Source organism: Marmota marmota, unplaced genomic scaffold (genome assembly GCF_001458135.2).
Source record: "Marmota marmota marmota unplaced genomic scaffold, marMar, whole genome shotgun sequence".
In the NCBI taxonomy this organism is placed as follows: domain Eukaryota; kingdom Metazoa; phylum Chordata; class Mammalia; order Rodentia; family Sciuridae; genus Marmota; species Marmota marmota.
The window spans coordinates 34,456,197-34,472,145 of record NW_026000026.1 but is presented as its reverse complement, the minus strand read 5'-3'; the positions used below and the strand labels follow the sequence as shown (position 1 = coordinate 34,472,145).

At 35.4% G+C, this 15,949-nt stretch overlaps 1 protein-coding gene across 4 annotated transcripts in view; it reads right to left on the bottom strand.

Annotated features, from left to right (window-relative positions):
• Positions 1–3,172: 3,172 nt before the first annotated feature.
• Positions 3,173–15,949, bottom strand: part of LOC107145524 (1-phosphatidylinositol 4,5-bisphosphate phosphodiesterase beta-4) — a 92,775-nt gene continuing 79,998 nt past the window's right edge. For 2 of the 4 annotated variants that reach the window (XM_048811296.1, XM_048811297.1), the window contains 5 exons: positions 14,438–14,539; positions 10,400–10,457; positions 9,877–9,963; positions 6,857–6,893; positions 3,173–4,731 (listed from right to left, as the gene is read on the bottom strand). In XM_048811296.1, the coding sequence (XP_048667253.1) occupies positions 4,643–4,731; positions 6,857–6,893; positions 9,877–9,963; positions 10,400–10,457; positions 14,438–14,539 (373 nt within the window). In that variant the 3' untranslated portion in view covers positions 3,173–4,642. The remainder of the gene's footprint in view (positions 4,732–6,856; positions 6,894–9,876; positions 9,964–10,399; positions 10,458–14,437; positions 14,540–15,949) is intronic. The other 2 variants (XM_015489571.2, XM_048811298.1) reach the window with 1 other exon arrangement.

The window sequence follows — 15,949 nt, the reverse complement described above, 5'->3', positions numbered from 1 at the left end:
AGGTGGCTTGCTTATTTATTTATTATTTTCAGAGCTAGGGATAGAACCCAGGGCCTTGCACATGCTAGGCAAGTGCTCTAACCCCTGAGCTATATCCCCTGCCCTGGAAGTTACTTTTAAAGGATTGACAGAATATTATTATAGAATGTAGCTAGAAAAAAAATGTGTGCTATGTGTTTATGAACAGAGAATAAGATAAATTCAGATTAGCTTTGTGAATGGCAGGTTGGGGCTAGAAACTCAATACTGTTTTCAGTAATTCTAACATTATTCTTCAGGGAGTGGATAGGAATTCCATATTTACCATCAGAACAGTAATAAGATTAGAGTTGTCATTTGGGGAGATTAATCTGTGTGTAGAAGGGATTTGAAGGAAAAAGAAATTGAATAGGAAGCTTAAAATTCTAAATGTTAAGGAATGAGAAAAGTTGTAAGGGAGAAGAAAGGGAAGTTTCCAAGACAGGAAGGGTAGAATTCATAGACTTTACCAACAGATTGGGTATGGGAGCAAATGAGATGGAGCAGAACAAGAGTGCCCCAAGGTTTAGCACTGGCTATGGACTATTAAAATAATTGAAGAGGACAGATGGGGAGAGGATCTGTATTTTTTTCTATTAATTTGTACAATGTGCACATGGGCTGTTTATTTAACTCTTGACAATCTGAGAGGAAGAAACAAAGCTTAGAGAAGATGATCAAGGCTAATCTTATAGATTTAAAAATTATGTGCAGATACTATAAATGGAGAGCTTGTTGGAAACAGCTAAGAGAAAATGTATAGAAAGATTTCTATCCATGATGAAAGACAGATTACCTTTTTGAATTGATTTGTGGGAAGCTCATTGCTAAATCTCAAGTCCAGTTGCAGAACTCTTCCTTAAAGTCTTCTGGTAAAAAGACTCTGTTGCACATTTTCTTTAACAATTTTTCCCTCTTAAAGGAAGAAGGGAAGAAAAAGGGAAATATTGGGGAACAATATGGCAAAATTATATTATTATGTTGTATTTATGTAGGAATATGTATTGAGTCCCACCATTATGTACAATTATAAAGAAACAATAATAGATGGGAAAAATAGTAGCCTCCTCCCCATAAAGTTAGGGGTTTGAAGTGGTTATTTGTTTTTGAAATACTACATATTTTATAGATTCTCAGATGCAGATGTTTTATCATTTATGAGATGAAATATGTCTTAAAATCATTGGTGTGTCAATAGTTTAAATGACAATATGTTTTAGTTGCAAAGGCATATAAAATAATGGCACATGTTATAATCAGTGGTGCCTTAGATATTATGATGTATACTTCCTTCTGTGTTTCCCTAACTTGGCAAGCTGGCTTCTTTTCCATGAAGCCTTTTGTTCATCCAAAAGGAGAACAATCTAGGTTACCTAGAGAAGATTGAGAAGGAGAGTAGAATACTGTATAGGCATTTCAATTAATAAGGAATGAATATCTTTTGTGCTGAAATGAGGAACAAAAGGAGGAATTGGAAATCAAGCACCTTGGCTTCCAAATGGGAACAAAAGTCCTGGGTATGGGAGAAGCAAGACAAAATATATTCCCAGAAAGCTTTGGGTCTAGTATAAGCAGACTTTCTTCTTCAGGTAAATTTCTAGAAAGCATTGATACTCCTGGATTTTTAAGTCAGCATGGTATTGTAACAACGTGGCACTAGTAACTGACAAATGATCAAAGGAGGTGTCTTGATGGATAATGGATCTGATCTAGCGCCTCTAGTTCCCCACAGCCTAATAAGATCCAGGAGTTTTGCATTTCCAGAAGAATACTAGAATAAATTGAGCCCATAATGAGGACTCAGCTTAGAAAGAACCTTGATCTTTAACTGTTTTAAAAGGCCCATTTTACAGGGCTATATTTGAGGGCAACTAGGACTGGTCCAATAATGGGGAGACCAAATACCCCTCCCAAACGCCAGGAGGACACTTGAACTTCCCTTTATAGCCAGATGCCATATGACAAGAGTTAGACCTCTCAAATGTGGAGGAATATCTAAAAAGGAGATTTGATACAAAGCAATTAAACATATCCCTGAAATAAAGGTGTGTGTGTGTGTGTGTGTGTGTGTATGTGTGTGTTTTAAGATGAAAAGACTGTGTTACTTTAATTGGCAAGATTTTCTTTTTTCACAATGAGTAAGAATGGAGGATTTGGGTGCCATGTGAATTTATAATGGCAAGTAAACCTCATCTTTTATTATAGATTTGAGCTGTGTATATTTTAATCCTACTACAATGAGTCCTTTGAAGGAGTAAGATGTCTCAAATAATGAAAGTAGTCTTAGATTTTATGATATATAAGTATATCACATTTATATAAGTATATTTTGTATATTATGATAGATAAAAGAAAACTGGTTTAAGATATAACAGAAAAATAAAAATTTATGGTGGCATAGGATAGAAAAAAAACAGAAGAAATTATTAAAACAGTGGGCAAACTAGCAGTACCTCTCAAAAGCTGAAACCTGTTGGACATGGTGGGGCACACCTGTAATCCCTGTGACTTGGGAGGCTGAGGCAAGAGGACTGCAAGTTTGAGCCAGCCTCATCAATTTAGCGAGGCCTTGTCTCAAAATTAAAAAAAAAATATAGAAAAGGGGTAGAGATACCTCTATGGTAAGGTACCCCTGGGTTCAATTTCCAGTACCTAAATAAATTAATTAATAAAATTAGAGACAAGAGAGGGGATTGATGAATTTGGTGCTGGGTTACAGAAGGATGAACTTAGTTGTGCTCTTGGAAGAGACCATTAGAATTAAAGAGAAGCCATGCAGAATCCTTGAAAACTGACAATCCAAATGTGGTGACATTCTATTAACCACAACTTTTCATGGGGTATTAGTGCTGAAAGATATGTAATTTGAGTCCCTTGATTTATAGATAAGGAAACTAGAAACCGAAAAATATAAAATTTCTCTTCTGTAAAAGAAGGCAGTTAAAATCATAAATATGAGAAAAAGAAAAAAAAAGTCCATTACATTTGGAAATCAAGTAGAGTGTGTATTTGTAGAATTTTGTGTCATTTTGATTGCACAACATGTTAGGAGCATGAAAGAAGCCCCTTTTGAAAAAAATGAAGTGATCATTTATGGAAGACAAAAAGCTTACGAGCAAGCATCATGGGAGCAAATACTCTGATGAGCGTTAAATGTGTTTTCATTTTTTATTAGAGAAGTTGGAAGTTGAATTTCAGTATTGATGATATCATCATTTTCTCTGGTTTGTTCAGAGGAACACACAGGATCAATCTGTACAAGCATATACAATTCCATTGGCGTTTTGTGTCCTAGAATCAGCGATCTCATTAGTTCAAGGATGCCAGGTCTCCATGCACCCTTCTGAGGCTTGGTGCCTTCGCAGGTTTCCCAGCCCTGTACTTCTTCATGCACTCTCTGCATTGCAACTACAGCAGGCTTGGACCATGCAAATTAACACTGTAGCAAATTGTTTGAATATTTAACAGACATAAAAAGGTATTTCCTGATATGAAATTCTGAAAATCTGCATAAATATTTTTGTGTAAAATTAAATTAGTTATGTTTTTTTTTCAAACTAGAACTTGAAGTATCAAGAATGCCCACATAATTCATATACACATATATATAGACTTTTTCATTATGCTAAAAGTCTTGATAGTCAAATTATATTCTGTGCCATACATGTATTTAACCAGTATTTATTTGGCATTAGGTTAACTGTGTCTGAACAAGTTAGTCTTAACTGGTGCTTGTGTATCATGCAAAACATATTCTAGTATTCCTGTACTAATCTTGTCATGTGGCAATATTTAGATGATTTTGCTCTATAACAGTGTGAATTAAGGAGTATAAATACTTTATACATGATCACATATACAAACGTTTGCCAATAACCACTTCACAATCTTTATGGTATAATAGTGAATTCTAATATCTGGAATCTGAAGAAGCAATTCCTATAAAGCAGGGTCAGATGTAAACTTTCTTAAATGATCCTAACAGAGTTTCCCTCTGAGCACTGATGAGTTTTGGCACAGGTCTACTCTTCGGTTATATTTCTCTATTGTTCTAATAACTTTCACAACTTTTACAGGAAATTAGCTTCTGACAGCATGGTAAAGACATGGCACTTACTGATGAGGTAACTTAGATATAGAAAAATTCTGCAAAATTATTTGTTTAGCAGACCAACACTTCTGCTCATGAATTTGTAGACAGAGTTTTTGCTTTTCTTATAGTGCATGCACTTGCTATGAAATTGCTAATGCACTGTTTTTTATTTTTTTTTTAAATTGCAGCTCAAACATGTTCTAATGCATCACGAAGCAGAGTTGTTAACACCAAGCTCATTTACTTGTGATGATATCTTATAGCAAACATGTTTAAGTTGTTTTATCAATGGTTAAACTCTGCCTTACTGGAATAGATTTCTGTGGATTTGCAGCTACTTTTGGTTCAGCCAAGAAAATTCAATACTCAAACTGATAAATAGAAGTATGTGTCATTCCAAGGTTTTTTTTTTTGTGTGTGTGTGTGGTTTCAGGTAACATCTTGTCTATACATAAAGAAAATAGCTTTTGTCCATGGAGTTTGTGTTCTGAAGTTGGGTGCAATCTTCTGATGATTTGTGGTTTTGCTGCTTCAGTTTGTATTTTGGAGTTTCACACTACTGTTGCTGGTCTGCGGTCCATCTCGGCTTCCAATTTCACCATCTGCTGCATCTCCTTCGCCTATAACACCAGAAACATGGCCTTACAATGTGAAATCCTCTCCCAAAGGCATTTTTAACAACTCTGGCTTCCCTTCTCCCCTAAATGTGATGCTGTCGCTATATCCTTGCTACTCAATGTGTGGTCCGTGGACCAGCAGCATCTACGTTCGTTCCCTGGGACCTTCTCAGAAATGCAGAATCTCAGAAGTGTTGGTAGATCAGAAGAACTACTGAATCCAAATCTGCATTTTAACAAGATCCCCAGGAAAAACACTGGAAAGAAGTCTGAGTCAGTCACTTGATATCTAGACTATTTCACATCAAAATGTTCCCTTTAGTTTCTATAGTTTGACAAAGTCTTTTGACTGTGTGTAGACCATTTTTAGAATGAGTGTTGCGTATGTGCAATTTATTCCCCAAATAGCCTAAAATTTTATTAAAAAATATTCTCTGAGAATCTGATTGATGGTGAAAATCAGAGAAGAGCATATTTCATTGGTTTGGCTAGAGTGTCATGTAAATAGAACATTATAGGAATATGTAGGGGTCCAGGAGTCCTATTGTCCATACTGTATCCCTGGGAGTTTTTACTTCTCTGGGGTAATTCATTCTTTATGGATGGCCAGGAAGTAAGAGAACAGTGATGAATTCCATCTCATGAATTAAGACTGTCAGTAAGACAATCAGCTGATTTGAGAGGTGAAAAGGGATCTAATGGAGGAAGGATCTGGTGACTAATCATTGTTGGGCAACATAGGGAAAATAAAAAAAGTTCATTTCAACTTTTACTTTCCAACTGATGGTCTCGATGCTTTTTGGAGGGATGAGAAAGCACCCCTTTCTTTGTCAGTGACACTTTGAAATTAAGGGCATGTAAGAATGGAAACATGGAAATATAAAGATATAAATCAGAGGAAGATTCTGAATGCTCTGGTGCTACTATTCATGTCTGTTTGGTATTTCCAACTAAATTGAAAAATCACAGGGCAGGTTCAGTCAACTCTAGATCATACTAGAACTCTCATAATCTCTCAAATAAAATTCTGTGAAAAAAATTAGTTCAACCCACAGACCACATAGTGATTTTCTTATTATTTCTTTCATGTTACAGATTTCAATTTCATTTTGTTGAGAATGAATATAATAACACCAAAGAATTACATTTATCTGTTTACATTTGGGATGGATGATTCTCTCCACCCCAGATATTTTTTTTATCACTGATAATAGTAATACTCTAATAGAAAAATGAAGAAATGGAGAAAAATATACAAACATGAAACCATGACACAAACAGTATTCATAAGAGATGACAGTGAAACATTATCAGCACTGGAAATTAAATAATTTGATGTTTGGTTAATAGTAGTAAAAAGATTCCCTATGCTTCTCCCCCTTTAGCATTTAAAGGCAATATTGAACATAGCTTAGAAAGAAGAAATGTATGACATTAAAAGATAATTTTGAAAGCTACGTTCTTGTGTGAGCAGGGTGACCATTCATTTCCATTTGCCTGGGACAATTCTAGCACATGCCTGGCTATTATGAACAGCTCTCCCTTTCTTGAACATGTCTTATTTCTGGCCCAAACAATAAGTGATAAGGTCACTTTACCAGGTGTGACTAGGGTCCTTGGCAGACTGGACTTAGCAGAGTATAACAAAATACATTATGGAACTTTTCTGCACATAGACCATAACTTTCTGTCATTAAAAACAACAGCCAATTTTCAGTGGGGCACATTAAATATTAATTGTAGTCACATTAACAATGGTAATCAATATGACTCTGTGACCCACTCTTAGCCATGGTGGGTCCATATAACAAGTGTAAATATATATATTTATATATATATAAAATTGTTCTTAATATCTGGGTTGTCTTTATTATCATGACCTGTTTCCCAGATCTGCAATTGGAAATGCTGGCTAAAATGCCATCAGAAATAATTCTCTAAAAGATTTTTTTAGTATTTCAGATGAAATATTATATCAGAAATCCAAGCATGAAATAGTCAAGTGCTTTAAGTCCAAACCCTTATGATATTAGTTACGACCAGATATGAATCATAAATGGAGGTTGCATCAAGAATACTGTAATTGAGAAGGAAAGCAATGGTTTGCTCATCAGAGTTTCAGTCCTACCTTGCGTTTGGGACACTGCATGACAGGATTTCAAAAGCTGTTTGTACAAAAATAGTAATGTCAAAATTGAGTCATACATACAAAACAAAGAAAATAAATGAATATTGAAGTGAATTTGAGAAATGAAAGCAAAAACCATATACAGAAAAGGAAAAACCTAAGAATAAAACATGTATACACCCATCAGTGACAAACTTGCCCCAAGTTGATCTCAGCAGAAAAGAAAAAAAAAAAAGAACAAATCAAAATCAAACATCCAATGCCTATTTGCCCAGACTGCATGTCTCTTCTGTGGCTGTGAACAGAGAACCCAATCTTAAGCCAAACCCTTTATCTTGCTTTATTAAACAATAGGATTGATGACAAAAATCAATTTTTAAGACTCAACTGTGACAATAATGGAGTCGTTAATGTTCAAAATGGCACATGTCAAGACAGATGATATATCGTGTAGCTAGGAGGTCTATGGAAAAACCTGAGCAGGAAAAACCTTCCTGGCCTGTGGAGTTTTAAGTGAACAACTGGCTGATGAATCAGGCAAAGCCACATAGTGGCTTACAATGAACATATGAAAGTAGGATCCAAAATCAGAACCTAAACATAGGACTGATTGTATTGCTTCTCCCAATGCCCTCGACATGGGTCTTAATTGTCAAGTTGCTTTATTGTGAGATTGGTCTGGGGGATGGCTGGGAGGATGTTTTGGAACCAGGTCACTGAAAAGCAGTAAGTAACCACAAGATTGAAATATTTAAATGTTTAAATTAATTTCTTTGGTCTAGAAACAAAATTGGTTATGAACAAGTTCTACTATATGGTTGCAGAACCTGACTTTTATGAGGGAAGAAAGGGTCTCATGGCCTCTTTCCCACATATGGCTATGGGCTATGACAGTGTCGCGCCATGAAAAATAACTGTGAACTGACAGCTTAGCGGACCCCTAAATTAAACAAATAAAAAAAGTGCTAGAAAGATCTGGGATTCGACTACTTATAGGACAGTCCATATGTGTAAAGCCAAACAACAAAGAAATCCAAGTTCAAATTCTATATTTGCCTGAAGGGTCAGTATGATATCTTGAATTTTTTTTTCACCCTTAAATCTCATGAAATCTTCATCAGGTCTCAAAGTTTTTTATGTTCTGTGCTTTCCTAAGCTTTTGTGACTCAAAATGTCCATTGTGGGTGGTAGACATAATTTATGACACACTGAAAGGCATTTTATGAATTTTAGGAACAAAAAGCCAGCATCCTCTTAACATACAACAATTACTAATTCAGTATTTTAATGCAAGAACTCTAATGTGATTTGAATCAATCATGTATCAGTATAGACATTCAAAGTGATTTTTTAAAAATTATTTACTCTGACTCTGAAACTAACATTAGAAAACTATATATTCTAGCTCTGAGCTACACCACTATTGTAGTGATGAGCAATTTTTAGCACATTTACATTCTTTAGTCAAATACGTTGCTAAGCAACACAATAATTTCTAAGTAGCTTCTTAATTTAGATAGTTAAAGCATAACTATGCCTTACCTTTCATTGTGCCCTTGTCCTAAGAAGGATTTTTTTTTTAAACTTTCTCCGGGGCATCCTATCCCCACCTACTCCTGAATTACTCAAGAGGGTTCTAAAGCTTTAGAGATAATGATTTTCCCTTATTCACATTTCTACTTCCCCAGGAATACTTTCTGGGAAAAAATGTAAGAGCAAAAACACAGGTTACCTAAATCATACCAGAATGTGACATAGCCATGTGCTGGTCAACTGAATTGAACTTATGGGACAATAAACACTGATGGTCTCCTTTGGGGATTGGTGAACTATTCATGAATAGAAGCACTTAGCAGAAAGGGAAATGTGAAACAATTCAGAACTATGTAGATGAATAAAACTTTTGTCAACCAAAAAATAGAGTTTGAAACCAGAAATCAGATTGGTTGCCCAGATGCAATTAAAAAAAAAAAAAAAGATTTCATGGGTTTTACTTTCTTAAAGGTACTTTGTAATTTAATTCCTACTTAAGTGTTTTTCAATGAAAGCCATTTACTTTGAGAATGTGAATATATATATATGTGTGTGTATATATATATATATATTTAATTTATATATATATATTTAATTATGCTTTATAGATAAGAGGAAATAGAGAAGGACAATGTGGTTCAAGTACACATTTCATCGAAACTTCTGTACATGTAGTTTCTAAATGGGAGTAAATTTCTAGAAAGAATAAATTCCAAGCCAACTTCACCTAAAGAGTGAAATTTGAACTCAGAGTCTGAAATTTAAACCCTTCCTGAGGGTCATGTTGCCTTTTAAGCTAGAGGAATTTCCATCAAGTTGAAATGGTGCTGTAGAAGGCTGATGGACTACAGACCATTTGGGATGAATCCCACCTGTACTTTGGAATGTGAAAATACATCTACCCTCATCCTGTTAACTAAATGGCTGGAGTTTGGATAACTCTTTATTTATTTGATATTTAGTGTTTTGCTTTGCTGGGAAGAAGAACCAAGAGTATGGTGTCCACTCACAATGGGTGGTTTGTAGATTTGTTGGAGGCATGAATTTAAATCCTAGGAAGGATTCATATCTTTACTTTTGGACTGACATTGAAAATAGAAAAATTTTAAATTGGCTTTTAAATATAATTTCACTTGTCTGGAGGCTGCAAATTGTAAATCTCTAAATGAAACCTGAGAAGTAATTTTTGTCCTGCTTTCTCATTCACACTCTTATAGTAATGTCATTCTCAGAATCCCCATAACATGTTCAAATTATGACTTTTCATTCTTCTTCTTTTTCCCACAGATACTCGAAAAAATGTACTTTCTGTATTTTTTGGATGAAACTGATAAAATAGGTTAAATATCCAGCAGAATCCTCTAGGCACCTTCCCATTACCCTCTGCAGGCCAGTGGCTTTAGCAGAAGGGTCCCTGTGGGCCATGACATCTGCATACTGAAATTGGTTGACTGCCAACATGGTTTTATGTATTTTAGGTAAAATACCTGCTCATTCTGCTTCTCTAGAAATTCTAGGTGTTCAAGTTGGACTTTTTTCAATTGATCCATTTCTTTGGATTGCTTCATTGCAAGCTGCAAAAGAAAAGAAAAATTTTGATAAACTTCGGGTCACAATCTCTAAACTTATGGATGAGGGATGACTTTTAAGTTCATAATTTAAGTGAGGAAGATCATAATTCAAAAAAAGAAAGAAACATAGTCTGAATACTGTGAGAGTTTAAGCCCATAACTCTTACTGAGAAGATCTTTCCTGCTAGAACTTTAAAAAATAATAGAGTACTTATATATGACTGAAACTTGCCTTCGTAGTCTATATAAAATGCTGTCAAATAATTACCCTAAAGATTTTAAAAAGAGATTAGCTTTCATGGAACAGAGAAGCTGTAATGTTCAATGTATGGAAAAAATCAAATTAAGCACATTAGTTAGAAGGCTGATATCTAAGCCCAAGTTATTGTCTACAGTTTTTATTCAAGGAAAAGTGCCAAGAAAATTATAAAGTACTTACTCTCTTTCTTTCTTCTAGAAATTTTTTAGTGTTGCTGCTGTTTAATTCTCTGACTCGCCTAAAAATAATATACAAATAACAGTTGGCATGACTATTGGGAACAAAGCTTATACAAGGAAGAACCAGTTACACTCTACTTAATTATCTGAGTAGAAATGCTGCTTTTTCCTAATTTTTATTGCAGCATTTTCAAACATACAACATACAGAGGAAAACATAAAAACTATCTGTGTACATACCTCTCAGGTTAACCAATATTCGTGTTCTACCATGATCTCATATTTTAAAGGAAGTATTACAGATTTAATAAAAGCGTCTTTTGTACTCATCCTGATTTTATTTCCCTCCTTCCTCTCTTCCCAGAGGTGTGAATCACTGTTCTGAATTTGTTCACAACTGACTTAAAATATTGTATTTTAATATTTTTAACTACAAATGGATGTGTCTATGTGCAAAATATATAAGTCCTTCTCAAACTTTCCCATGTATACAGCTTACCTGGAGGTAGAATCAAAAACATTTTTTTGAGACTGCCCCCAAAAAAGTCTGATTCAGTGGATTTCAGGTGAGCTTCCAATTCCACATTTCTAGCCATCTCCCAGGTATGCTATTGTTGTTGATATTACTTTGTATGTTTTCAAAATTTACCCAAACAGTAACATATTTTGAGTTTCTTTCCATAATTTATCACTTAGTCTCAAATTTTGGAGATAACATCTGTTTCAAACTACTCCATGGTTTCATCTACTGTATGGATTTTTCCATTAATGAACAAACTACAATATTTCCATTTTCCATTTTTGTTTATTAACAAAAATAAGTTATTTTCAAACAATGCCACAATGACCTGATACATAGGGCCCTGCAATACTTGGCACAAGAAATGTTAGTTGAATAAATAAATAAAGTTAGCGGTTTCATTCATATATATATTGTGTGTGTGTATATACATATATTCACACACACACACACACACACACACACACACACACACACACACACACATACCTAGAGTTGCCAGGTGCTAGGATATAGCAAATCTATTTTTTGGGGAGGGGTACCAGGGATTGAACTCAGGGACACTCTACCACCCCCAGCCTTATTTTGTATTTTATTTAGAGACAGGTTCTCACTGAGTTGCTTAGTGCTCACTGTTGCTGAGGCTGGCTTTGAATTCGAGATCCTCATGCTTTAGCCTCTGGAGCCACTGGAATTACAGGTGTGCGTCACTGTGCCTGGCTATGCTATTGTTTTAATTGTCATCTCCCTGATTACTGGTGAGTGGAGTGTTTTTCATGACAAAATTGACCTACAACTTGTGGAACTTTGGTAACAGTTATAAGTCTGTTCAAGTTTTCCCCATTTTCAGTCAGTTGTGAATATTTGCATTTTTTTCTAGGTTCTTCTCCACTCCACCTGTTTTTAAGTTCATTGTCTATAGTAGCCCTGATTTTTAAAAAATATTTATTGTCTCTGCAGTTATTTTCTCCTTTCCTTCCCAGTATCACCAAATTGTGTTTTCTCTTTTTCATCTTAATTTGTCTTGCTGAAAATTTATGCAAGCTTTTGTTTTTGTGGATGCTCTCCATTGCTTTTTGTTCTATTTCAGTACTTTCTGCTTTTTTATTTATTATTTTGTCCCATTTGAGATCTTTGGATTTACTCTGTTTCTTGACCTTTACACCTTCTTTAACAGTTTAGCTCATTGATTTTCACACCTTTAAAAATACATGCATCCAGCTCTACTTTTTACCTAAATATCACCTTAGCCACCTTGAACCTATCAATACATAGTGCTTGCTTTACCAATTCAGTTATAAATCCTGTGCAATTTTTGTCGAAATGTTTTTGAATCAGGAATAGAATAGTTTTTCTGTCCCTATGTCTTTCTTAGTGCTATGATAAAGTTTTAATTTTATTTCTCAGCAACATGGTAAAATGGAAACATACTCAAACAAACATATGGTATGTGTGTTTGGAAGGTAATTAACCATTTGTCATACAGAAATTATTATTATTTTTTAAATCTAGCAATTTTTTGATTTGGGGAACCAATTATCACTGCATACAAAATTATAAGAATAAGTATAAGTCAAAATACAGGAAATATTTTTTAAAACTTGCTAATTAAGTTAGCTGTGACTCAGAATTGAAGATCATTTGACCTGTTGAACTAACATCCACTTTAGAACATATTTGAAAAAAAGTAAAAGATAAAGAACTATATAGAAATTAGTAAATTTTATCATGTTGAACTATTTATTTCACTTTGGACAGTCTAAAACAATTCAAATTTATGATGTGTGTTTTTTTTAAAATCATGGCTAAGATATTTTATGTTTTTGAGCTGAGGATGATTGTGCCATTTTCATTCATCTAAGATACTTACAACAAGTTTCTTATTTGAGAATAACATCCAGAGACTGGCACCTTTTAATAATCAAGAACCAGAAAGATACCATGACATCATGCTGCATATAAGCAGTGGTACAAATGATTGATAACCTCCCTAGAGCCTTCTTATTTACTACTCCACATCGAGAGAGAAGTGTGGGAAATAAAATTCATTTTCAGGTCAAAATTACTGTGGAATTTTCTATCCCATTTTGGGTCCATTCTTTCTTTCTTTCTTTTTTAAAATATTTATTTCTTAGTTGTAGTTGTACATAATACCTTTATTTTATTTTTATGTGGTGCTGAGGATCCAACCCAGGGCCTAGCACCTGCTAGGCAAGCGCTCTACCACTGAGTCACAACCCCAGCCCCTGGGTCCATTATTTCTAATTAGTATTTATTGTAACAAAATTTCAGCACAAGAAATGTGCTAGATGGCACTAAGCTTTATATTTTATCATAGTTTGATAATTGAATGATTTAGCATCATTCAATAATTGAAATGTGTTTTAAAAATCAGTGGTACCAAGTAGTAGGACAGCAGTCCTGATGTGTTCAAAACAAGAAGGAAACATCAGGTGTCCAGTGAGCATCCACAGAAGGCCAGGCAGCAGGAGAGGGACATGAGGAGGATCTACTTTGTAGTTTCCAATCCTCTAACTGCTCAGCCTGTGGCTCATAGGGTGATGAATGACCTGAAATCCTCGCTCATGTTTCTGTTTTATCCCCAAGAGCAAATCGTCACTGTGTTCTGTACTTTGCAGGGCATAAAATAATCTTTTGATGGGACATGGACTACTGCCAGAAGATCACCTCTGGTTATGTATCATTCCTCTAGGACAAGGAACCCTGCTGTCCTTAAGCACTAAGCCAGCCTCTTGATTAGCATACTCAGAGGTGGGTGGTGAGCAGAAGAGGTGAAGGTGTTATCTGTGATCACTGCTTACCAGGTGCTATTAACTCCCTCTCTTGGGTAACATGATGATTGATGCCCCTCAGATGCCTCTTTACCAGCTGCAGTTAAAGGGCTTCCACCTGGCACCTTCAGTAAAAGAAACACAACCTTGCCCAGGCAGCCTGTGACTGATCAATATGGAATATGAAAACCATATAGCCTTTCCTCAAAGGGAGACACATCTGGGTGCAAGGTATAATATGGAGCTTTGGGTCAGGCTACCAGGGGACTCTGGCTGGGACTGCAGCCTTACTGACGCCTGCCCTGGCTCCATAGTGCTTTCCCAATTTCCCACTGCTGAAGACCCCTGGATTCCTGTCTTTATCTCTCTTTCCAGAAAACCCACCTAACATAGGAGCAAACCAGAAAGCTGACCCAATGAAACACGGGAAGGATGTTTTGGAGTATATTATTATATCAAATTTTATAAAATTTTGTGTATAAATGAGCACACATATTTTGAAAGTACACTGATTTTACTGGTCATAGTAAACAATCAGAAAATTGCAGAATACTGTTCTACAGCAATAATAATAAATCTCAATAGTAGCTATAATAGTTGAACTCCTAGCCAGAACACACTAGCATTTTCTATTTCAGATGAATATGTGTGTCCACACACACAAATGTTGCCGCGACTGTGTCTTCAAGTCAGGATCTATTTCTCCAGTGAGCGTGCTCAGACTTACCTTTCCCGTTCTGCTTTATTCTTGATAGATTTGTCTTGGCTGATGGCTTTGCTGTTTTCCATAGAAATCTTGGCCTGGTGGGCTCTCATTTCCTTGCTTTCCCTGTTGTACGAAAAACAGAGGGGGAAATAGATGGAGAGTTCATGTTAAATGTGTACAATTTCCTTTGAAGAAGATGAAAAAGTTCTGGAAATGGGTGGCCATGACAGGTACACGACAATGTCAATATACTTGATGCCTCCTGCTTAAAAATGGCTACAATGTTACATTTTGTGTTATATATGTTTAACCATAATTTAAAAAATATAAAAGTTAACAAAGAACAAATTGTATATGTGATAACAGAACAAGGCCCACTTATTCTTCTCATTGTTGATCTTATCAAGTCGTTTTTGTATTTTGGAAAAGGAGGGAAGAAATCCCAACTCTTGTGGATCCCTGAGGGGCAGTGGGCCACCTAGTGGTGAAGTAACAGTGGTGGCCTGTAAAGATGAGACATCTTTGTCCATAAATGCAAGCATTTGTAGCTTAGCCCAACATTATTTGAGACCAGATGGGCTGGAAGAGAGAAAGAGTGCTCTAACCCTCACAAAGAAGTGCCTTTGCTGACAGTCTGTGGGAATGAAATGGAATCAATGGTTTTACGTTGGCACAGAAAAAGCACCTTTTTTTACAGTGACTGATTACTGGGTGCATGAGTGTGTGCAGGTGGGCCTAACGAGCATTCCTGTATTTAGGTTATCTGTATGTACAATAAGGATATAGAATTTAGAATAAGAAAATGAATTTGGGTACACAGACTTTTTTTCTGGAATCTATGGAAAATTTAAAACCATGCTTGGCATCGGACATCCAAGAAATCTGCTAACCTAAGTACAGTGATTTGCTCCACATCAAAAACAATGGACAACTCGGAGAGTTCTTCAGTCAGCTACCTTAGAGCCACAGCAGCAGGAATAAGCAGAGAGACTCTGGGTCCAAGGAAAATGCTCTCAAAGTTTTCCATAACTTGTTAGTAAATTGACCATTTCTTTATCTCTTTAGTCATTCATTCATTCATTTAACAAAAACTCATTGATGACCAAATGTTGCTGACAAGTGTTTACGTAAACAAGAACAACAGTTTTAACAGTAAAAATGAAACTCGACCACCAGACACTTTAGAAAAAAACTTCAAACACTGATGTTGCTTTGAAAGATGTTGTGGATTTATTTTTTAAGGTAAATTAGTACTTTGTTCATGGTTTCAAATGACTTCCTAAGTAATATGAGAACCAGTTTACTTATTATTTTTTTTCAGATGATGCCTACTGTTTGGAGCATTTTTTTTTTTTTGGTACTGGGGATTGAACCTAGGGGTGCTCAGTCACTGAGCCATATCCCCAGCCCTTTTTACTTTTTATTTTGAGTCAAGGTCTGCTAAGTTGCTGAGCACACAATTCTCCTGTGTCAGCCTCCTGAGCCACTAGAATTATAGGAGTGCACCACCGTATCCAGCCTTTTTTTTTTTTT